This window comes from Mustela lutreola, chromosome 12, assembly GCF_030435805.1.
Source record: "Mustela lutreola isolate mMusLut2 chromosome 12, mMusLut2.pri, whole genome shotgun sequence".
Classification (NCBI taxonomy): Eukaryota; Metazoa; Chordata; class Mammalia; order Carnivora; family Mustelidae; genus Mustela; species Mustela lutreola.
The window spans coordinates 42,714,538-42,738,381 of record NC_081301.1 but is presented as its reverse complement, the minus strand read 5'-3'; the positions used below and the strand labels follow the sequence as shown (position 1 = coordinate 42,738,381).

Sequence of the window (23,844 nt, the reverse complement as noted above, 5' to 3'; positions counted from 1 at the left end):
GGAATATTAATCACATATAATCCAATGTACATATTCAGATGAATAACTCCACCACATTCACTGTCCAGCTTCATAAACAGTTTCCTAGGACAGACACTTTAATATTTACTAATTTGCTTTCCACCCATGCCATTTCTCATTAGAATGGCAACATCTGGTTTTTGAGGGAAATGAGTCATATTATGCCACTATCCTACCTTCCAAGGGACCAGTTAAAGCAGGAAATGAACGGTTTTTTGTATGTGTGTGTTTGTCGGTACAGGAAAATGGTGTATTCTTTTTTTTTTTTTTTTTTTTTAAGATTTTATTATTTATTTGACAGAGAGAGACATAGCAAGAGAGGGAATACAAGCTCGGGGAGTGGGAAAGGGAGAAGTAGGCTTCTCTCTGAGCAGGGAGCCCAATGTGGGGCTCAATCCCAGGACCCTGGCATCATGACGTGAGCTGAAGGCAGACGCTTAATGCCTGAGCCACCGAAGCATCCTGACAGTGTATTCTAACACTGAAGGATTTCAACTTGGAGACATATTTTCTTTTCCTTTTTTTTTTTGTTAAGATATTGTTTACAACTTTTAGACCTATCTTACATTAGATAGAATTTTAACTGTACCATTCAGTTTCATTTTGAACTGACTCATAATATACAGATCTCTAAATGTTTGTGAATTTTGCACCTAAAAAATCAACCTTTATTAATCTTAAGCAGACAGTCTCCACTTAGATTTCTGTCTTCTGCACCTAACAATTGCATCTTGTTCTTCAATACTGTGTATTCCTGACTAGACCTCAGAACTACTGAAGACTTCCAAATAATGATTTTAAAAATCCCCACTAAAGTGAGGACACCACAAACCAGAAATCCAGAACTGTGGGGCCAAAGTCACTTTAACTCTCTCCTTCTTTAGTTTCGTTCTGTGTCTCAAGTTCCCTGTACTGGGAAAACTACGACTTTCTACCTATAAGGTTCTTGTGAGAAACAAAACGTTCCTTTGCAAAGCTGCCTTATTACACAATTTAAATTACAGAAAGCACAAACAGGTGTCCTTTCTGAGCAGATGAAAAGAGTCCTCATTTAAAACTCCAATTACAGCAATATGATCTAAAAAAAATCTTTTTTAATGCTATTTATGAGATGAGGACTCCATGTTAACCAAAGTAATATCCACCCAGCAAGGGAAAGTGTCAGAGAGTTGGTATTTCGGGGCAGCCATGTTTTTTGCTTAACAAAAACAGACATTGCTGGGCAAAAGGAAATTTTAAAATTGCAGTTCACATTTTACCTCTAGACAGTCCCTGATGCTCTTTCAGGGAAAGCACACCCTCAACATAAAGACCAAGGACCCTAACCCTGTTTGTCCTTCACTCTACTGTCACCAGTTCAGCTCTCTTATTTTTTCCAAACACATGCAATCCCTCTCCCTACCCATTAGGTAGAGCTTCAGTCTCCAGACATCATTCGCTAAGCCCAGTGCTCTAAGCTCTATTGTCATACTTCACAGCCTGCTGTTAAATCAAACGAGATGAGATTCTCCATTTGAAACCAAAACAACCTTGGTATCAACTGGTCCAGATGCACAGGACCTAGAACTAAACTGACAGAATCAGCGATCTGTGTCTCCTACACCATATCAACACCAGAGAATATTTACACATTCTAATTCCACTATCTCTTCCATATCCATAGCCTCATTTGGGGGTTTAGTTATTCTTCACTTTCCCCTACAGTCTAGAGACTAGAAGGGCGCCTGGGTGGATCAGACAGTTAAGTGTCTGCCTTCTGCTCAAGTCATGATCCCAGGGTCCTGAGACTGCGACTGAGCCCTTGCCCTCTTGGGTCAGGCTCTGTACTCAGCAGGAAGTCTGCTTCTCCACCCCCCACTCCCACCCCGGCCCCTCTGCCCAACCTGCATATGTGCTTGCACGTGCACACTCTCTCTCTTCTTTCTCTGAAATAAATAAATAGAATATCTTTAAAAAAAAAAAAAAAAAAAAGGTCTAGAGACTGGACAACCACCTCTTTAACTTACCATCTTATATTCAATACGTTACCTCTCAATGACTCAAAAACTGCAACATATCCCACCCTGGGTTAAAGGTAAGCATTGGGTATCATTTAAAAACAAACAAAAACACCCTTCAGCCAACTGAGGATTGTTGGTGGAAACTTTAGTTCCCGGATGGCCAAATACACAGCAGGTTCCCTGCCTCGCCCCGCTCCACAGGTGCAAAGTCAGGCAGCCATCAGCCAGTGAGCCAGGGGCTCTTCCTGCCCTCAGCATCTTCCCTAACTCAGGGTCTCCAGGCAGCTACTCCCAACATGGCACACTTGGTTCTCCAGATGCAGAGCCTGTGTCAGGTAGCCTCCCAACACCCAGTCCCCAAGACATCAAAACTAAATTCTTGCAGCAGGGGTATCTTCAGTCTCTCTGATGAGAATATCACATGAAGTGTGCACTAACCCTTTTTTTCAATCGGGCATTCAGCCTAAGCATTGAGATCAGCAATTCTAAAATATGCCGTCAGCCCTTTGTGCCAAAGTCATCTATTATTACCCTGATCATCTCTCTACTGACTTCAGGGATCTGCCAACCCCTCTTTGTGTGTGTGTGTGTGTGTGTGTGTGTGGAGGGGGGGTTTGTCCTCAAAACGTTAAGTGTGAGTTAATCAGTCACTTCAGCGAATTGAGAGGTACTGACTCCTCTGCTTCCCAGTTCAGGGAGGTGGGAGCCGGACTCCAGACATCCAGTTCTTCACGACTGAGGAGCCTGGGTAACCATAATGCAGAGGAACTGATATATGTGTGTGGTCTAAGAACCAAAAGAAAAAAGGAGGATGGGGCAGGAGGGGCAGGGAAAAAAACAAACAAACAAAAACAAACAAACAAAAACACCCTCATCTCTTTGTTATATCTATATTTTACTAGAGGAAAATTTGACTATAAAATGTCAAACCTAGCAACTTTCTATTTCAAGTTTTTGTTACTTCCTCCTCTGTTCCAATTCAAAGTCCAAGTGCTCTACAAGGCCAAAACAAGACCAAGGCACAAGACCTTGACGCCTCTCAAACTAATAAGCTGTCAGAAGTGAAAATGCAAGTGGAAGCCAATTTAGGCCCAGGAGGCCTGGAAGGGGGAAGTTCTGGCTGGAAGGTGGTGGCCCTGCCCTCCTCCTCCTGCAGTCCGGCAGCTCTCCTGTGCACGTCTCTTCTGCTTACTTTGCCCCAGATTCTGACTTGACGCTTGCTAGAAACAGTGCTCAGGCCCCTCTAAAGTTTGGCACCAGAATCACAGAATGATCAGTGTAGTGGACCCTGTAATGTGCTGTCCACATCCCTTTAGAACTGGAGCATCTCTGGCCAGGAGTACTGGAGCCTGCCAGCTGTCTTCTGAGAGCCTCTTCGGGAATTAGATGCAAAGAGAGCCCCCTCTCTGGAGGGACTTTATCTACTGCGGTTTGGGCAGCCTACATCCAATGACTGGCTGATGGACACAAAGACCCAGCCTCCTTGCCTTAGTGCCATCCCAGTTCCAGAGCCCCCAACCATCACCCGTCCTGCATCACAGTCAGCCTCTCCCTCTACCCAGCTCTGCTGCCCTCATTTCGCCGCCAGGATTTGTTCCATAAGGAGTCCCCCATACACCTCCATCTCAGCAACTCGGGATTTTGTTTCCTAGAGAACTGAGCTGTGATCCTTAGAAACAGGGTACAAAGAGTGCTGCACTAACCTTTGCTCTATTTATTTTCTTTCCTTTTCTTTCTTTCTTTTAAGAGAGGGGAGGGGGGAGGGGATGGACAAAGAGAGGGAGAGAGAGAATCCCAAGCATGTTCCGTGCCCAGCGCAGAGCCCCACATAGGGCTCAATCTCACGACCCTGAGATCATGACCTGAGCCGAAATCAAGAGTCAGACACTGACTGACTGGCTGCTGACTGAGCCACCCAGCCACCCCCTCCTTTGCTCAACTTCAAATTCATAGTTCACTCACATCCCCAACCCTTGCACCAGCCACAGTTCAGACTTTGCTATCCAGTGGATTCACGAGGCAAGGCTGCCCACCAGTCCAGTTATAACAATTACACTGCAGGATTTACGGCATCATCTAAACACATGCAGTCCTCGTGTTTGTATGGTTCTAACAGGCATGCATTTCAGGGACCACGGTTTGGTTAAGGAACACCAGCCCAACAACAACCATGTTCAGATTCCAGTTACCACACGGTATTATATTAGTAAGTACCCGAAGCACAAACTGGGCAGGGAGCTCTTCAGTCCACGAGTGACAGGGACACATCACTGGCCAGGGACCAGTCACAGCACTTCTTTCAGAACTTGTCTGTGACTGTCTGTGACTGTCACCACATATCTAAGCAGGGCAGCAAGAGGGGGAGTGAGGTTTGGCCCCTGCGGAGTAGGGAGCTGGAGGAAGGTCAGCCAGAAAGCAGTTTCCCCTTGCCCAGATAGTGGCAGGTGGCTGGCCTCTCCCTCAAGTGTCAGTGTCTTAAAACAATACTGGGGTATGTTATCCATGCACCCTTTAAGCACAGGAAAGGTGAGACCGATATCCATGCAGTGGTTTCCAGTGGCTGTTGTAATAAATTACCTAAGCACAAACCCAGCAGTTTAAAACAACAAAAATGTATTAACTGACAGTTTGCAGGTCAGAAGTCTAAAATGGGGGCACCTGGGTGGCTCAGTCAGTTAAGGGTTTGCCTTGGGCTCAGGTCATGATCTCAGGATCCTGGGATCCACCACCCCTGCATTGGGCTCCCTGCTCAGTGGGGAGTCTGCTTCTCCCTCTCCCTCTGCTGCTCCCTCGGCTTGTGCTCTCTCTCATGTCTGCTCTCTCTCTCATAAATAAAATAAAAATCTTAAGGGGCACCTGGGTGGCTCAGTGGGTTCAAGCCTCTGCCTTCGGCTCAGGTCGTGATTGCAGGGTTCTGGGATCAAGCCCCGTGTCCAGCTCTCTGCTCAGCAGGGAGCCTATTCCTCTCTCTCTCTGTCTGCCTCTCTGCCTACTTGTGATCTCTCTCTGTCAAATAAATAAATAAAATCTTTTTTTAAAAAAAGTCTAAAATGGGTGGCAGGGCTGTGTTTCTCCAGGAGGCTCTAGAGGAGAATCTATTTCTTTGCTTTTTCTAGTTTCTAGAAGCTGCCTACATTCCCTGACTCACGGCCCCATATCCCTCCAACCTCTGCTTCTGTCCTTGCATCTCCTCAGACCCTCATTCACCTGCCTCCCTCTGCTTAAAATGGGTCCACCCAGGGGCGCATGGGTGGCTCAGTGGGTTTAAAGCCTCTGCCTTCAACTCAGGTGATGATCCCAGGGTCCTGGGATCAAGTCTCGTGTCCACCTCTCTGCTCAGCAGGGAGTCTGCTTCCCCCTCTCTCTGTCTCTGCCTGCCTCTCTGCCTACTTGTGATCCCTGCCAAATAAAATAAATAAATAAATAAATAAATAAATAATAAAATGGGCCCATCCTGATACTCTAGGATGATGGCCTATCTCTGTATTTTTAAGCTAACCACGTGTGCAAAGTCCCTTTTGACACGTAAGGTAACATATTCACAGCTTTAGGGATCTGAATGTGGACATCTTTGGAGGGTCATTATTTTCCCTACCATACCTCCATCAGGTTCTTCCAAATGACTGTGTTCTCCTGGACAGTGGCCTCTCCCCCATTTGGCTGCTGGAAAGGCAAAGCTGTCTGCAAACATTTGTGTTTCTATCTGGATCCCCCGAGAAGGGCAGGAACTAAGAAATGATCTAGGCTGGTGTTTCTGATCCTGAATTAGCTTTCTCCAAGGGACTGCTTGAGGCTCTAGATGTACATTCTACCTCAAAAATTACCACTTTCCAGTAAGTTTGCGGAATACAGAATTCATACTTTCCCTCCTTAGACATTCACAATCCATACTGGCATTTCAAAGGTCCGGAGGAGCCCTCCTGGAAAGAAACTGACTTCTCTCGTAACATTTCGTGGAACACTTTGGGAGCGATGCACTAGATTGTCCTCCAACTCTGGTCAATGCCATGGAAATAGCTCTGCCTGGTGTCTGCACACCTCTCCAGGTCCTCTTACAAGCCCAACGCTTGAAGCCATGCTTCCTGCCATGAGGGAGTAAGTAGTCAGTCCTTCTCTTGCACTAGCCATCAGGTGCACTTTGGCAAACCCAGAACCTGCTTATGGACTCACACGTACACACAAAGTATGTGAAGTAACATATTGTTTAGGTGTCTCAGTTCCCCCTAGAAACTCATTTCCTGGACAGCTAGGTGGGTCCCCCCACCCCAATTCTTCTCTTTTCCCTCTCTGTGACTCCAGCTCTCAAAACTCAAGGGGGAAAAAATGAGCAAGGAAATGGCGTGTCACCAAATAGACTTATGGGTTTTGCTTCCCTCCCTTACTTGTCAAATCAAACACTTAGGCAGATTGCCACATGAAAACTAAAACAGTTCTTCTTTCAGCAAATGGTTGCTATTGTCAAAACAGAGAAGAGTGTGTTCACTGCCTTATTGCTGGTGTATTCTGAGCTATGACCTGGCACTCTGCTACATGCTTGTTTGATTCACTGTAGCCTTTCTCAGAAATCGCTGGAAGCTTGGGAGATAGCACAGAATCTCAGAAGAATACTTGGGATCACTCACTCAGTCCAGGTTTTCTTCTGGAATCCTGGACTTTTCCTTAAGCATCCCTAATTAAGAGGCTCTTCATTTATGTTCATACATTTTACAACCATCAACTGCCTACACACCTCAACAAATCTTTTGTACTAGCGTCCTGGCAGACCAGGCAATGAGCCTCCTCTATACGTCTCAGACGCCTTCTCTCATCTACCTATACCTTCCATAATAGTAAATATTTATAGAATGTATGCCACACGGTAGGCACTATGCCAGCCCTTTTAGTTATGTCATCTTATTTCATCTTGACCACAGTCCTATGAGGTAATATCATTACTTTATAGACAAACAAAACACAAAACTATCTACGGAGTCTTTTTTATGGCATTTGCTGGTTTTACTGAGTGTTTTCCATTTTTCCACACACTGAAGTGCTAAGCTTCTCCATTTTTATCATCAGGTCTATGAGGAGGTGTTAAGGTTCTTCTTTTGCAGATAAAGAAACTGAGGCTTCCATAAGATGAGACATGCCACCACAGTCACAGAGCTAGTAAGAGGAAGAACTAGGATCCAAATCTGTGAGTATCTTCTATTTATCCTTCACTGCCTCCTTCTCCCTGTTTTCTTTCCAGCCAGAGGGGTCCTCTGTATATCAGTGAATTCACAGAGCATTTATTCATCATCTCAGTCTTGGTACTTGTCATTTTCTGTACAGAGCTTAATTTCTCCTCACTGGGCATCTCTTAATCTATTTTGCCTCCCTTAGCATGCCACTCATAACATAGGCTCCATAAATATAAGCTGGTTTAGAGTAAGTCAGCTTACAGCTATCAGGACCAGCAAAACAAATGAACAAAACAAACAAACAAACAAACACAGTTTTTTGATGAAGAGTTTCCCGGTCTTGGTTGATTTCTTCATTGTTTCAGGAAGCCGCTACACAATGGTATTCAGTGCAGGGGATGACACTGAATGGTTTGTCCCCACTGCTTATTTTAGCAGCTACCACGGCTGTTTGGCCAAGTCCCCTCGGATCTACTGGGGAGGCCAAGGCAGAAAGGATCTCTAAGTCAGAGTAAGCTCCAGCTTCTGGAAAGTGTCTGACACACAGTAGGCACTCAACAAATATCTCTTGCATAACAACCAGATACAGAGTCACGTGGTACAGGTTCCGCATTTAGGGAACCCATTTCACGGGTTCACTTTCACCCATGAAGTGATTCTTAGAAATCATTTATCTAGAAGATAATAATTTATTTATAATTTATTTATAATTTATTCTCACCTAAATAATAGCTTACCCACCTTCAGTAGTAAAAATAATGTAAAATGATATCCTGAAGATTCTTTTGGCAATAAAGGGGAACACTGTATGAATACTTAGTAACACTCTGCTGGATGCATGGCTGATGCCCACGGATGATCCTGAAGGACCTTCTGCTCCATACTGGTCCCCATGGGGAAATAAGTGCTATGGGCTCTGTTTTCTAAAGAAAGTTAATGACAGTATCTTTCTACCAAAAGGTATTTCTTGTAAGGAAAACATGCTTTTGAAAAAGCCACCAAATTAGTATTTTTCTTTTATTTGTATAATTTTGAAAAAAAAAAACAAAATCTTTTATTTCAACAGTACTTCTGCTGCTGCTTTTCAGTAAAAAAGAAAATAATGCCATTAGAAAGCTGCCTACAGATTCTGTTAGATCTTTATTGAGTGTCTACAAAGTGTTCCATTGTGCTAGCCCAACCCCTAAGCCAACTCATACCAGTGCCAACACATTTCGATTGCTAGACTTTTTCTCCTACTAGATCAAGAGCATGGCAGAGATGGACTGTTTATCACACTGTTCTCTCTTCGTCCTGGGGACACAGCTGGACTGTATTTCCTAGGAACCCTTGCACTTAGCTGTGACTATGACTATATAGCTAAGTTCCCACCAATGGGATATGGCTAGAAGGGATGTGTGCCTCTCTAAGCCTGGCCCATGTAATATCCCATACACACCCCTCCAGCTCTTGCCATTCTGCCTGAGCTTGACAAAGATTGACCCTAAAACCTTGAAGGCCACAGGGAAGATGGCAGAGCCTCAAGAGAGAAGGTTTCTGTATCCCTGACCACTGCTTGGAAAAAAGTCAACCACAGCCCGAGTAACTCTGCTCTGAACTTTACATAAGTAAGAAATGCTTCTATCATGGTTGATCCATTTTACCGTCTTGGATGTGTTTGCTAAAGTAGCTAGCATCAGGATGTCCTGAGATTTTTACAAAATTATGAAATACTGACACATTATTTATAAAATAGTGACTCTAATCATTATACGCCAGATCAGACGCTAGCTTATAAAAGAACCAAATAATCTAGAACCAAGATATCACTGTAGACTACGTTCTACTCTAGATAAACCATCGAAGGTGCCAAAGATTTAAATGTTATTGAATATTTGAAATACAGAAGAGAATGAACCTTGAAATACAGAATATTCTTTTAATTGATTTAATTTTTCTGTGACACAAGAAGAGTCTGCTATTGCTTGATTTCAGGTATAAGTATATCTTGGCCCAGCCTATTAAGCACCAGTGTTTAAAAGAAGGATAGGGGCGCCTGGATGGCTCAGTGGGTTAAAGCCTCTGCCTTCAGCTCGGGTCATGGTTCCAGGGACCTGGGATCGAGACCCACATTGGGCTCTCTACTCAGCAGGGAGCCTGCTTTCCTTTCTCTCTCTCTCTCTCTGCCTGCCTCTCTGCCTGCTTGTGTGATCGCTGTCAAATAAATAAATAAAATTTTAAAAAAATAGAAGGAGGATAGTTTGTCCCAGAGCATTCATGCAAGTAGACATTTCTGAGGCTTTTTAAAAAAATCCTAGCTGGTGAGAATTGGAGTTGTGAGCTATAGGCTCTTATCTATATGTAGTAATTGACATATTAGGGTCACTTTCTTACCTTCAGAACTGTATGATTATATTTGACCACTGATAGTATTCCATAGTTTAAACTGATCATAAAAATACATTATTTGAATGTTAAAATGTAAGGAATATGTATTTGTCCTGTGTAGATGTAGGAAATATATCAGAAATTTAAGCTCAAGCGAAACCTGAGAAATTTAAGCCTCAACCGCAACCAAAGTCCAATTAAGTAAATTATTTATTTTGTTATCCAAAGTATAAGGAACCTAACCTAGTTTAAGGCCATCAAGTTAAAGTGTAATGCCAAATTAAGATTACCCACCAGTTCTCAAAACCTGTCCTGTTATTTGAGAGGCAGGGCGGGGATCGTGATGGGTAGGGAGGGAAAAAAATGAAACAAGATGGGACCAGGGAGGGAGACAAACCATAAGAGACTCTTAATCTCAGGAACCAAACTGAGGGTTGCTCGGTGGGTGGGGATATAAGGTGGCTGGACAATGGGGAGGGTATGTGCTATGGTGAATGCTATGAAATGTGTAAGCCTGATGGTTCACAGACCTGTACCCCTGGGGCAAATAATACATTATATGTTAATATAAAATAAGTAAAAGATACAGAAACAAAACAAAACAAAACAAAAAAACCCTGTCCTGTTAATGCAGTCAAGACCTTGTAAGTAGACGGTATCAATGGCACTTCTGGAAAACTGCCTTTGATGATTACAGCTGTTCACCCTGGCCCAAACGCATCCCAAATAACTTACTGAAAATACCTCTCCAATCAGTCTTCTTTCCATCTCCACTGCTCCTACTTTTATCTAGGCCCCCACAGCTCTTACCGGGTGTAACAAAGTATCTACTTTCAACCTGGGTTCCTTGCTTCCACTTGTGCCCCTTCTCCAGATGGTTCATTCCTCCAAGGGGTGCCCAAAGCAATCTCTCTAAAGCACAATTTCTATCACACCACTCTCTGGCCCCACCCCATTCCAGCCTATCCTATTACCAATCTCCCCACTCCCTTCACTCCGAAGCGACTAACCTCCTTTGTCTTCCTTGAATATCCCCAATTCTTTTCCATCAGGTTTTCTCTGCCTGAAAGGCTCTCCCTCCAGCTCTTTACATGGCTGACTTTTCTTCACCCTTCAAGTCTCAACTTAGCTATCACCTCCCCCAATTCCCTTCTTGCCCTCTTTATTTCCTTCATACACCTGTAATACCCTGTAATTTTATTCTCTATTGTCTGGAAACCTAGACACCTTATGAGGACATGAACTTTTCTTTCTCTTTTTCTTTTTTATTACCTTTTGTAATGTTTCAGGCATCTTACCCTCAGAGATGGGTGGATGAGTGGAGGGACGATGTAGGCAATAGATCATTTCAGCATTCTTTGTCCAATGGACCATCCATGAGAAACTGTACCATCACATATGTCAGTTAAGTGTTACTGTTCTGTTCTGGCAGGCATCGTTATAAAGCCCAATTTCTGCTCTCTTAACTGCGTCTCTCCTGGGAACATAAAGAAATTCTAGTTCTGGGGCCATCCATTCGGCCCTTTCCACACAGTGAGTCTTAACTGTTAAATGAAAACTACCCAAGTTGGCAAAACTGATCATTCCAAAAGGATATGTCCTGATATTTCATTATCCATCACACAAGACTATTCTGGCTTTGAATTTTAAGCTATCTAACTTCGGAAGAAGCTCTTTCAGGAGAAATAAAAGTCACCTCAATGCAGAGTAAAACTATAAGTCACTTCCTGGGTTCCTGTATCTTGGACTTAAACCCTTAAAGGAGAGAGCAGTCGAACCGACGACTATATGGAAATCCAGTGCACACTTCACTTTGCTTTATGGCACTGGGTCAATCTGACAGAATAGCTTGTTTTCCCAGTTCTGATGAACTGAAGGAGCGTTGTGCCTACAAATAGGTTTCCCAGACGTTCCTCTGTACATATAATAGGAAATGCAGAATTGGATCTGGGCACGGGCTCTGGAAATGTCAGGGCAGTCTCTCCAAAACTGAATGGCCCTGAGAAAGCCAACATTCTCAAGTGACCACACTTTTCCCCACTTCAAGCCACGGTGAAGACATGCTATCCCAATCCAGCTGGACTAAAGAACTCCACTCTCTAACTCGACATGAGAAAAGTCAGTAAGCCCCTGTAGAACGCCTGCCAAGAAACTGCCCATGAGCAATGTGATATCGGCCCACAGAGGGAGGTTACACGAATCGTCCCTGCAATGCATGTGGTGGTAGTCAGTCCTATAAGATGACTGCTGGCGTCTTTACCCAGGACATTCCATTGTGCTCTCTTCTTGAATACCCATAGAAGAAATGCCTCCCAGGACTCGGTACCAAGAAAAGCTTTGTTTCTCCTAAGGATTTAGCTTTGCTGATGGTTTGTTTCACCTTTTGGACATTGTGATTACTTTAACAGCCTACATTTCCTCTTTGCTTCTAGAAAGCCCAGGGGCAGATTTGCCATCCTCTTAAGTAATGACACTGGACATTATGACATGCATTCTTTCGTTTCAACTGTACCACTGACTTCATCTTGTTTTCTTACACATGTTTTCCCTCAACTCTGGTTTCTTTAAATACTTTGTATTCTCTTGTATTGTATGTATTTTATAAGCTGCTTCAAATCCTTTTGGGAATGAAACAGGCTATTAATGCACAGATACACACAGTGGATTTTATGTCAAACCTGTTACAACCCTAGATTCTACAAAAACATAAGATGGCCTCAGACAGACCTGGGCTTGAATCCTGATTCTTTTTTTTTTTTTTAAGATTTTATTTATTTACTTGAGAAGGTCAAGAAGATTTTATTTATTTACTCAAGAAGGTCAGAGGAAGAAGCAGACTCCCTGTGGAGCTGGGAGCCCGATGCAGGACTCAATCCCAGGACTCCAGGATCATGACATGAGCCAAAGACAGTGGCTTAACCAAATGAGCTACCCAGGTGCCCCTTGAATTCTGATTCTGCAGGTTTCTAGCTATGTTATCTCAGGCAGGTCCCTTAATATTTCCATTTCCTCTGCTTTAAATTAAGGGTAATAACATTGGCACTGTACTGTGGGTATGAGAAATAATGACAATTTATATGAACATTTGATACTTAGTAACCACAAAACAAATAGTGTCTTCTATTGTTAATAACAACTATGCAGACTGCTACCAAAAAATACCTAAAGGCAATGTCTGGAAGACACAGAGACACTGGCACATGGAGGATATCACATGACTATGCAGGCAGAGCCCGGAGTGACGCACCTAATAAGCTAAGAAACATCAAGAACTACCAGCAACCACTCGAAGCTAGAAGAGGCAAAAGGAGATTCTTCCCTAGAGGGTTTGGAGGGAAAATGGCCATGATGACATTCTGATTTTCGACTTCTAAACTCCAGAACTGTGAGAGTATAAATTACTTATTTTAAGCCATGCTGTCCATGGAAATCTGTTATGTAAGTCACAGGAAACCAATACAGCCCCCAACTCCTATAGCCCCAAATGGCAGAAGTGAAATAGCCAAATCATGTTTCAATCCAGCTGACATGTGCCAAGGTCTCACAGACACATACCTAGCCAGCAAGATGCATTTCATGGAAGGCATATGCTAAAAGAGCACGAGGACCTTGACCTTAGGCTTAAATGAATTAATTCCCCTCTCTGGCCTTCAAATAGCTCATCTATAACAAGGGATTAGGTCTAGATCAATGACAGCAAATGTAATTTAAATGGGAATGGTATGGGGCACCTGGTGGCTCAGTGGGTTAAGCCTCTGCCTTCAGCTCAGGTCATGATCTTGGGGTCCTGGGATCGAGCCCCACATAGGGCTCTCTGTTTAGTGGGGAGCCTGCCCCCCCCTCTGCCTGCCTCTCTGCCAACTTGTGATCTCTGTCTGTCAAATAAATAAATAAAATCTTAAAAAAAAAATAAATGGGAATGGCTGCCTGAGATGCTATATTGAGGATTATGAGGAGTCATCTGGACAAAGAGGCACAGACAGATAAAGAGTCAAAATATTCCATCTTCATTTTCCTCATGCCTCTGTGACCATCCTTGTCTTCCGCTTCCAATTTCTTTTAAAGATTTTATTTATTCATTTGACAAGAAGGGAGAGTGGGAGAGGGAGAAGCAGGCTCCCCTGCTGAGCCGAGAGCCAGATGCAGGGCTCGATCCCAGGACCTTGCAATCACGATCCGAGCTGGAGGCAGATGCTTAACAGACTGAGCCACCCAGGCATCCTGACTGCTCACTCTTTAAACACAGGTGATGCTTATGAAGTGTGAGTGTCTGATACTCATTAACACTTCTCTTCCTACATTAAACTTTCTCCTTAGACAAACCAAATGATTCTTATGGTCTTAAATTATCACCTATAGTTTCTGCTAATAATTTCAAATCTATCTCTCCCATCTAGATCAGCCTCCTGTCCTCATTTAGTCCCACATATCTAACTGCTGGATGAACATCTCCATTTGGCTATCCCATAGACAACTCTGAGCAACTCAAGCGTAACAAAACTCTCTAGTTGCTCCCCTAAGCCTGCTCTTCCTCTCATATGCTTCCTCTTACTTGGTGACACAATGTAAGTAGTTAGAAAACTGGGCTGCTTCCTGGTCTAGTTCCACTTCCTCACCCTCCCATCCCAAATCAATTATTAAGACCCATCAATCTTACTTCCTAGGTAATTCCCTTCCATACCTACTATCACTGTCCTAATTCAAACTTCCATCAGTTCTCACCTTTCAAGATTCAACTCTGGTTATCACTGCCTCCAGGACCCTCTGCAAGGACAGGGATGACTCTGGCTTTTCTGTCCCTGTATTCCTGGAATTTGTCATCATGTCTAACACCACAGGCAACAGATGATGATGATGATGATGACGACGACGATGACAATGACGATGGTGCGTATCATTTAATGACCCTTTACTATGTACCAGGCACCGTTCTCAGCAATTTGTATCTCCACAACCACCCTCTAGGGTAGGTTCTCATTATCCCTATTTACTGACAAAGCACAGAAAGTTTAAGTGACTTGCTCAAAGCTATACAGTTGTACCAAGAGGTCGCTAAACGGATTGAAATTCAATTTGAATTAAAATAAAGTCATAAGGTAAAATAGTGGAACAGATACCTATTTGTTCAATACATATTTACAGAACATGTATTATGGTTAAGCCGCATAAGTAAAGACACAAGTAAACGAATACGTGAACACATTAATTTCAGAAATGGGGGGAAATCTCTCAGAAAACTCAGTCCAAGCCACTTCTCCAGGCCTGAACTGACCCGGGAACCTGGGAAACCAGTCATTATCTACAGAATTCTAAATAACTCTGAGCAATAGTAGGGGTAGCAGACTTAACTCAGGGTTTCCTCCTTTGCTATCCCCTTCCCCACAAACCTGAGAAGCCACTGGGAGGTACTAGAAAGAGCTATAGTTCCTCCCTTCCTGGCCTCAAAACAGTGACAGTGCCCGGCCTCCAAGATCCCCTCTCTTTTGACTGTAGGTGGGCTGCTCCTCTCAGCGGAGGCAGGGAGAACAGAGTTCGCTGCATGCTGGTGAAAGGCTTTCACTGATGGTATTGAGGTCAGAACACCTATGTCAGCCTGATTTTGTCCCCAAGTAGCACTCTCACCTTGGGCAAGTCAATTCACCCCTCTGACCCCAGTAGTCTATCTCTCTTAAGTGTCCTTCCAACCCTACATTCTATGATTTAGATTCTGTACTTCATAGGCTACCAAGAGGCAGGGGTCTTGGCAAGAAGAGACCCTTCCCCCACTCCCTCTGGCTCCAGTAGATTATTCCTGGACACTACTCCCAAACCCAAGCATTGCTCAGATCCTAAAGAAATTCTAAAAATTGAGGCATGTGAGTCTTCTGTCAGTCTAAGAAAAGTCCACTTAAATTTTCCCATAATAATGCCTTTCTTTGTTATTCATAAATGTTAGGAAACCTATGACTGCATGCAAGCTGACAGAAATTAAAAGAAGACCCTGTCCTCATCTCTGCAATGGCAGCTACCTTTTAAACATTTATCCAAGATAGGAGTGCCTGGGTGGCTCAGTCAGTTAATCACATGATTTTGGATTTCGGCTCAGGTCATGATCTCAAGGTCCTGGGGCTAAGCCTAAGGCTAAGTTGAGCTCCACTCAGGCTCCATGCTCAGGAGGAATTTAGCTTGAGTAGTCTTTCTCTCCCCCACCCTCTGCTCACATGCTCTCTCTCTCTAACAAATAAATAGATCATATAAATAAATATAAATATGTGTGTGTGTGTGTTTATCTCCAAGGCAAAAGGATATGTCTGTCCATCACTCACTCCACTCTTGCTGTTTCTTCCCAGACTGTGGCACTCTTGGATGTGATCCGGGAAGACATCCACGTTTACTCAGTGAGTCCACGAAAGTCCCATTAGGGTTCGAACCGACCAAGAGAAAAAAAAAAAGGATCCAGGTGGAAGCTATTCTGGTAATCCCAAAACTGAGGGTAGGTTTTACTGATGTTGGATATTTATTTACTTAAATATTCACATCACCTGGTAAATGTCTTTTTGCCAGGGATCATTTTCAAAAAGCTAAAATTAATTCCACACACAGGTTACTATGTACATCATCTGAAGCTGGGCTATAAACTAGAACTCAGGGTAAGTCTGTCCAAAGACCTCCTTAAGGGTGACATGATGAGAAACAAAACAAAACCCAGAGAACCAAACAAAGCTACTGGGAGCATTTACTATAACAGGGAAGTGGCAATACTGGGGGAAGGAATGCTCTCAGAACCTCGGTTTTGCTTGCATAGCAAACTTGACGATCCTAAGAAATCACATGGCAGTTTTTTATTCAACAAATATTTAGTATGTTGATATAAGAGATGCCATGGATACAAAATTCAATAACTGTCTGGACAGTTAGGCATGTGAGTCACCCAAACAACACAGATCTATGTGATATCCCGACTGTACAGGTATGGCTGTGCTTATGACCTCAGCAGCCATGGGGAGAAAGCAGTGGAGGTCGGAGCTCCTACCCAGCCTTCTGTGAACTTGTCAGTTTCCCCAATGCTGAACTCTGTCCTCCCCAGATCCCTACACTCAAAGAACCAAATCACCCAATAATTTCCCTGTCACTGAGACACAGTTTCATTCTTTCAGTCATCCAGCAAATAATTACTCAGCACCTACCTTCTGCCAGGTGCTGTGAAAGACACCTGGATCCGTCTGATCCGGGTGACCCATTTATCTCGGGCCTCATACTCATGAAAGGTTCATAATGTAGATTGTTAAGATTATATGCAAATGATATCATATATACAGTCAGAGTTACACTTACAGGATTAAACTTTAAAGCACATCAGAACTTTTATTTTATTTTTTTTTTAAAGATTTTATTTATTTATTTGACAGAGGGAGAGAGATCACAAGTAGGCAGAGAGGCAGGCAGAGAGAGGGGAAGGGAAGCAGGCTCCCCGCTGAGCAGAGAGCCCAAGGCGGGGCTCGATCCCAGGACTCTGGGATCATGACCTGAGCTGAAGGCAGAGGCTTAACCCACTGAGCCACCCAGGCGCCCCACATCAGAACTTTTATAACATCGGTTTAGCAACTGTCAAAAATACACACGAATCTCCCGACTACCAGGCCACATATCATCCAAGGAAGTGATCTGGGTCCCTCCCCATCACTGCAGGTCTTGCGGTACAGTCAAGAGAGGACGGCAAGCAAGCCAGTTGTACTGTGCTCACAGAACTTTGTGTTTAGTGGGGAGACAGGTATGGAATAAGGACATGTATCAGACTAACAACCAGTTATCTCTGGGTGAGCAGCATGGCATGAGGCTGAGCAGGCAAGCAGAGCTTTCCCTTTATCTACAGTGTTCAAATTTTTACTATAAAGACATTTCCATGTACTACTTGTGTAGTCATTACAAATTTCTAGATCAGGTACATCATTAAAAGACCAGCCAAGAAGAGGACTAGAAGAGCATGAGAGAGGCTGACCCCAATGCGAGAGGCAGGGAGAATGAGCCAAACACCAAGATCGAGCTTCAGGGTTGGTCTGGAGCTAGAGGGCGGCACACCCCTTTCTGGTGACCATTATCTGCATGGCCTGGGGAGGGCACTGCCAGAGAGGGATGCATGGCTCCCCATCTCAGAGCTCTCTACTGGGCTCAATCACTTTCTGACCCCACAAATAGAACCACCTACTTTCAGGTACTGAGTAACATAGATGATCAACATGTTACACTCACCTTGGTATGAAACTTGCCTTTTCGAGGACAGCAATAAATCCTACCAGAGAATAATACTAAATGCTCCCAGGCTGAATCACAGTAATCCTGTCTAGACTAAAATGTCTCATCTCACCACTTTGTCAAACAAATTGTACCTTGCCCATTACTGTTCACCCTGTAACCCGTATGAGCTTTACACGGTTCTATCGGCAAGAGGGCAGCCCCTGACCACATATAAATGATCTCAATAAGAAATAAGAGCAGAAATAAGAAATAAGAGCAGATATCATGGAAATACCATTAGCTATGGCAACACACAGATTACTAATGACAGATAGAGCAGTTGTTAACACAAAAATTTGCATATAAAAACACTGCCTTACACTGTTATTCTTTTCCATTTTCCTGATATTCTGAGATATACTCACATGGCATGGCTTTTGCAGAACAGAGACAAGACCAATGACTGATCATCCAATAATACTTCTGATCAGAGCAATTTGTGTGTGTGTGTGTGTGTGTGTGTGTGTGTGTTTGAACACATGTGCGTGCACATGTAATATTTTCAGCATGACAGGTGCCCCCTGGGAGTGTGCTATGCACAGTTTTTAGGGAAATATATACAAGTAAAGTCAGCACGGAGTTATACAACTGAATGCACCTCTCCGAGAGGTGAACAGCCAGCAGAGACAAAGTTTCCTGTAAAGGGTTTCATGTCTGAGTTCTACTCTAAAAGCTCAATGGGAGTTTGTACAGTGGACAGGGTTACTGGGTAAAATAATGGGACACCCAGTTAAATTGGAATGTGGTGTAAATGCCGAGTGATTTTTTTTTTTTTTTTTTTTTTTTTAGCATAGGTAATTCCCAAATACTGCATGGGTGTTCTGTATTTTTATTTGCAAAATTAGACATAGATAAGAACTTTTTAAAAGCTAACAGTGGAAGAGGGGAAGATATCCATGTCAATCATCTTTCCTTTTTTGTCATGAATCTTGTCACCATCAGCATCAATTAACATTTACAGCACATGGGGATGAGGCCCATGCTGTAGGGAAGACCTATGAATTACACCAGCCAAAATGCTCAGAATGTGCCTGCTTCTTCACTCATGGACTCCTTGAGATCATGTACTCTACCTTATTCTTCATCCTCAAGACCCACCCAGTGACTGGCATGTGGTACTAGCTCAAAATACAGTTTTGAATAAATAAGGATGAGATATGGAATGACTATAAAGGGAAGAAATTTGGAGTGAGCAGGATAAAATGACAAAACTGTACATGGCAGAGAACAGAGGAACTGTCAAGATGGTTGACAACAGCTACATCTGTAGCCGCCCCCATCAACTGTGAGCAGAACCTTGGAGCGTAGTAATTCAACTGAACAAACTCTGAGTTTGGTTTAGTAAGACAGAACCGTCTCAAGTGCAAGGAAGTCTAAGCATTCTAAGTGGGCAGGGCAGGGAGAAATACACAAAGTTGGGAAATCCACAATTATGCCCTTAAAAAAAGCCATAACAGAGGCAGACAACACATTTAAAAGCCCCCAAAAGGGACAAGCAGTTCCTTCTAGGACAAGGTAACAAGCTTTAGACGTAAGAAGTTGTATGAGCTATATAAGAAGGTATGGCCTACAGAGATGCTTTGCACTCTACAGACTGTGTGTATGTTTAATCATAAATATATATATAAACATACATATTTTTATTAAAAGGCTGCAAACATGGTGCACTGAACTCCCACATATTCTGTGCTATTCTATGGAATGAGAACTGAGTCTTGGGGTAAATTCACATGTCCTCTGGAAGTATCCTAGAGCGGAACTTGGGTGGCTCAGTGGGTTGGGCCTCTGCCTTCGGCTCAGGTCATGATCTCAGGGTCCTGGGATCGAGTCCCATATTGGGCTCTCTGCTCGGCAGGGAGCCTGCTTCCCCTCTCTCTCTGCCTACTTGTGATCTCTCTCTCTCTCTGTCAAATAAATAAATAAAAATCTTTTAAAAATTTAAAAAAAAGATTTTTTTTTCTGCACATATATGCACATGTAGGTATTTCACAAACATACTGTCAGCCTCTATATACTACCCATGTAAGCTTGGTTTTACTTTTTTATTTTTTTATTTTTTTTAAAGATTTTATTTATTTATCAGAGGAGAGGGGGAGAGAGCGAGCACAGGCAGACAGAATGGCAGGCAGAGGCAGAGGGAGAAGCAGGCTCCCTGCCGAGCAAGGAGCCCGATGCGGGACTCGATCCCAGGACGCTGACCTGAGCTGAAGGCAGCTGCTTAACCAACTGAGCCACTCAGGCGTCCCGTAACCTTGGTTTTAAACTACAAAGTGAATTTACCCAAGTGACCAAATATACTTAACCACCTACCTACTACTGAACATTTAAATTGTTTTCCCTTTCTTTTCTTTTTGTATGATAAACTTCCTGACAGCGAAGTCTTTAAAGATGTCCATCATTATTTCTTGGGGATAAATTCCTAGAGGGAGAACTGCTGAGTCAAAGACCATGTGCATTTTTAAGTCGTTGGATACATATCACCATTTTGCTCTCTAGGAAGGTTGCGTCAATGTATATTGTTATAATTATAAAATATTAAAGGGCTCGTTTTCAAAACGTTTTCCAGGTTAGTCACCTCATAGAATATGTGAAATCGTTATTTAGAGAGTGCACACATAGAGTAATATATGTAGTAAGTACTTCTATGATGGGTATCAGAGGCGTGGGAAACATTAGGCAGCCGTGGGAGGTGCTAGTTTGGGTTAACTAAAGGAAAGATTAGTTGCAGAGTAACAACACTTTCTTTTTTTTTTTTTTTTAAAGATTTTATTTATTTGACAGACAGAGATTACAAGTAGGCAGAGAGGCAGTCAGAGAGAGGAGGAAGCAGGCTTCCTGCTGAGCAGAGAGCCCGATGCGGGGCTCGATACCAGGACCCTGGGATCATGACCTGGGCCAAAGGCAGAGGCTTTAACCCACTGAGCCACCCAGGTGCCCCGTAACAACACTTTCTAATGACAACAGAAAACCAAGGCAGCTTACAGTAAGTGCCATGCTCAAACTGACCAACTCTGTTTTTCATCTTCTTTGAGACCCAGGAAAATTAAAAAAGAGAAAATATCCAAATAGAGAAGATTAATTCAACAAGAGTAGGGAAACCTAGGCTATGTTCTATTCTGGTGGCCTTGCAATCAAATAATTAAAGTCATTTGGCCAACATCTATGATTAACTCAACGAGAGAGGCCGTTTGGCTACATGGCCAGATCCAAAAAATAAATAAATAAATTTCTTTAACAGATCGCTCGCCCTCTTATGTAACAGGGTTGGATGGATGAGTGTATAGAGTCAGGACTTTCAGTTCTTTCTGAAACAGTCTGCATCAATCTTGTTATGACAATCCTGGAGTCCTGGGATGGGTCATCCCGACTACTAAGGTAATGCAACGGTAATGCTTTGCTCACTTTAAAGAAAAAGTCAGCATCACCCAAAGTCAAAACAAACCTCAGAGGCAACGGAAAGGGGCTGAAACCCTGAGAAACATAAAATGAGGAATGAGAAAACTCCTCCCCACCGAAGATTATTCAGGTGTATAAAAGGCACACGTCGGGATACTTAAGACCTAAAACATCACTGTCAACCCTGAGTCTGGTGGATTTTTTTAGCTTGAGGGGAAAAAAAAATGAGCACAAAGCCTGACGTGATTCGAAAGTGTCTGTGGCCTGCATGCCTTGTGGGTCTCCTCATCACTGGCATCCTCTCTCTGGACTGTAACTTGCTGCACTTCCACCTGAGAAAAGTCACCTGGCAAAACCTGAGACTCCTAAGCAGTACGAGCAGCTCCTTTCCTGCAGAGTGCCTGAGCGAAACCAAAGCGTTTGAGTTGCCCCAAGAGATCCTGTCACACACCCAGCCTGTGAAAAGGTACATCAAGGAGGCCTTCTATGAAATGTCTATACAGGCCTTCAATATCTTCAGTCAGTACACCCTCAAATCCACTTGGGAAAGCGACTATCTGAAACAGATCCAAATCGGACTTGATCAGCAACTGCAGTACTTGGAACAATGCCTGGAGGAAGAGGAGCAGGAAAAGGAAGACTGGAAAGAGATGACAGAAGATGGAATGAACTGGTCAGGAGCTCTGGTCCCCCAGCTGAGCAGCCTAGAACTGAGGCGGTATTTCAATAGGATAGACAACTTCCTGAAAGAAAAGAGATACAGTCACTGTGCCTGGGAAATCATCCGAGCGGAAATCAGAAGATGTTTCTACTACTTTCAGAAATTTGCAGCCCGACTCAGGAAGAAATAAGGTATATTTTTTAGAATTAAAATTCCCTTTCTCTCCAACATCTCCCTCTCCTTTGTCTTCTTTTTAAGAATTTTTGGGCTATCCTATAAGCCAGCCCACCACTGATGGCGGTGATTTAGGTCATGTTTGCTGTCTCTAAAGTTGGCCTTGAGACATCAGCGACATCCACCTTTCTAAGAAGTGCCAACCACCGCTGGGCACCAACAGTCTTCTTAGAAAGTTCTGAAGATAGTTTTTTTTTTTTTAAAGATTTTATTTATTTATTTGACAGACAGAGATCGCAAATAGGCAGAGAGAGTGGGGGAAGCAGGCTCCCAGCTGAGAAGAGAGCCTGATGCCCGGCTCAATCCCAGGACCCTGAGGTCATGACCTGAGCCGAAGGCAGAGGCTTTAATCCACTGAGCCACCCAAGTTCCCCTGAAGATAGTTTTAAATAAAGGAATAAGATCCTTTCCATGTTCTACTCTTTTCTTTCTCTTTCTTTTGCTATTTTTTACTTGCATTGCTCTATGGCCTTTGAACTTCACCATGCCAATGTTAGAGGATATGAATGAGAGAATGTTGCAAAATGTAACACCTCAGTGATTTAACTGTCATGCTGCCAAGGCTGTGTATTCTGTGATAGTTGAGCATGTATAAAGGAGCTTATACAAGCTTTCATTGAGTTAAAACCCTTCTTTTCTACCCCCTGCCCTCAAAAAAAAAAAAGGTGAAATTTCTGTCCTATTTGCTTCTCAGTTTGGTTTGTTTGAAATTATATAGTTTGTAGGATGGCATTTTCATTTTATTTTATTTTTTTAAAAAGATTTTATTCATTTTTTTTGACAGACAGAGATCACAAGTAAGCAGAGAGGCAGGCAGAGAGAGAGAGAGGAGGAAGCAGGCTCCTGGCTGAGCAGAGAGCCCGATGCGGGGCTCGATCCCAGGACCCTGAGATCATGACCTGAGCCGAAAGCAGAGGCTTTAACCCACTGAGCCACCCAGGTGCCCCTCATTTTATTTTTTTAAAAGAGAATGAAGATCCTCAGTGATATCAGATAGTTGAATTAGATGGCCATTAAGTTCTCACTCATCCTTTGAGAGCCAATGATTGTAATGTAGAAAACACAGCTCATTCCTACTGCATACTATTTGATTTCTACATCCAAGGGCATGGAAAATGCTGCAAATTTTATATATATATATATATATATATATATATATATATATATATATATATATATATATAATCTGTTTTTCTGTGTTTTTTTTAAATGCCTGAGATAAAGTACCTGCATATTTCATACTGAGTTGTACACTGGATTTTCCCAATAGGAAGACCACTTTCTGACTGTTAAGTAGACTAGTTATAATAATACATGACCCTTTAATCTCATTTATCTTTTTAGAAATTATTTTGTATCCAGGTTACCTAGATTATTTACTTAAATTTTCTTATGTGATCCTTCATCTGTGTTAATCCATCATCCAGCTGAAATTAATTTTTTTCTTCCTCTCTCTCCTCCCCATTTCAGAATCCTGTACACCATCAAGCGAGAATTAACAAAAAGACCTGTGGCTACACAAATGGCAAAAGCACAAATGTACCTGGTTCCACCCTTGGGAAACCTCCCCTGCTATATACTGTTTCAAAAGCAAGCACCCGACCTATTTAGATTCAAAGTTCATTCCAGTACAGGGCTCAAATGGTAAAGCCAAACAGAGAATCTTATAAAAGAGGCAAATTTCAGGCAAAAATTAAAAGTTGTGGATTATGGTATCCTGGCTATCAGT

At 42.9% G+C, this 23,844-nt stretch overlaps 2 protein-coding genes across 3 annotated transcripts in view; one reads left to right on the top strand and one right to left on the bottom strand.

The window, feature by feature from the left end:
• Window positions 1–23,844, bottom strand: part of MOB3B (MOB kinase activator 3B) — a 200,156-nt gene that overhangs the window by 172,944 nt on the left and 3,368 nt on the right. The gene's annotated exons all lie outside the window — the stretch shown is intronic.
• On the top strand, window positions 21,445–22,071 carry IFNK (interferon kappa). The gene has a single exon (XM_059142810.1). The coding sequence runs from the start codon at window positions 21,445–21,447 to the stop codon at window positions 22,069–22,071; it is 627 nt and encodes a 208-aa protein (XP_058998793.1).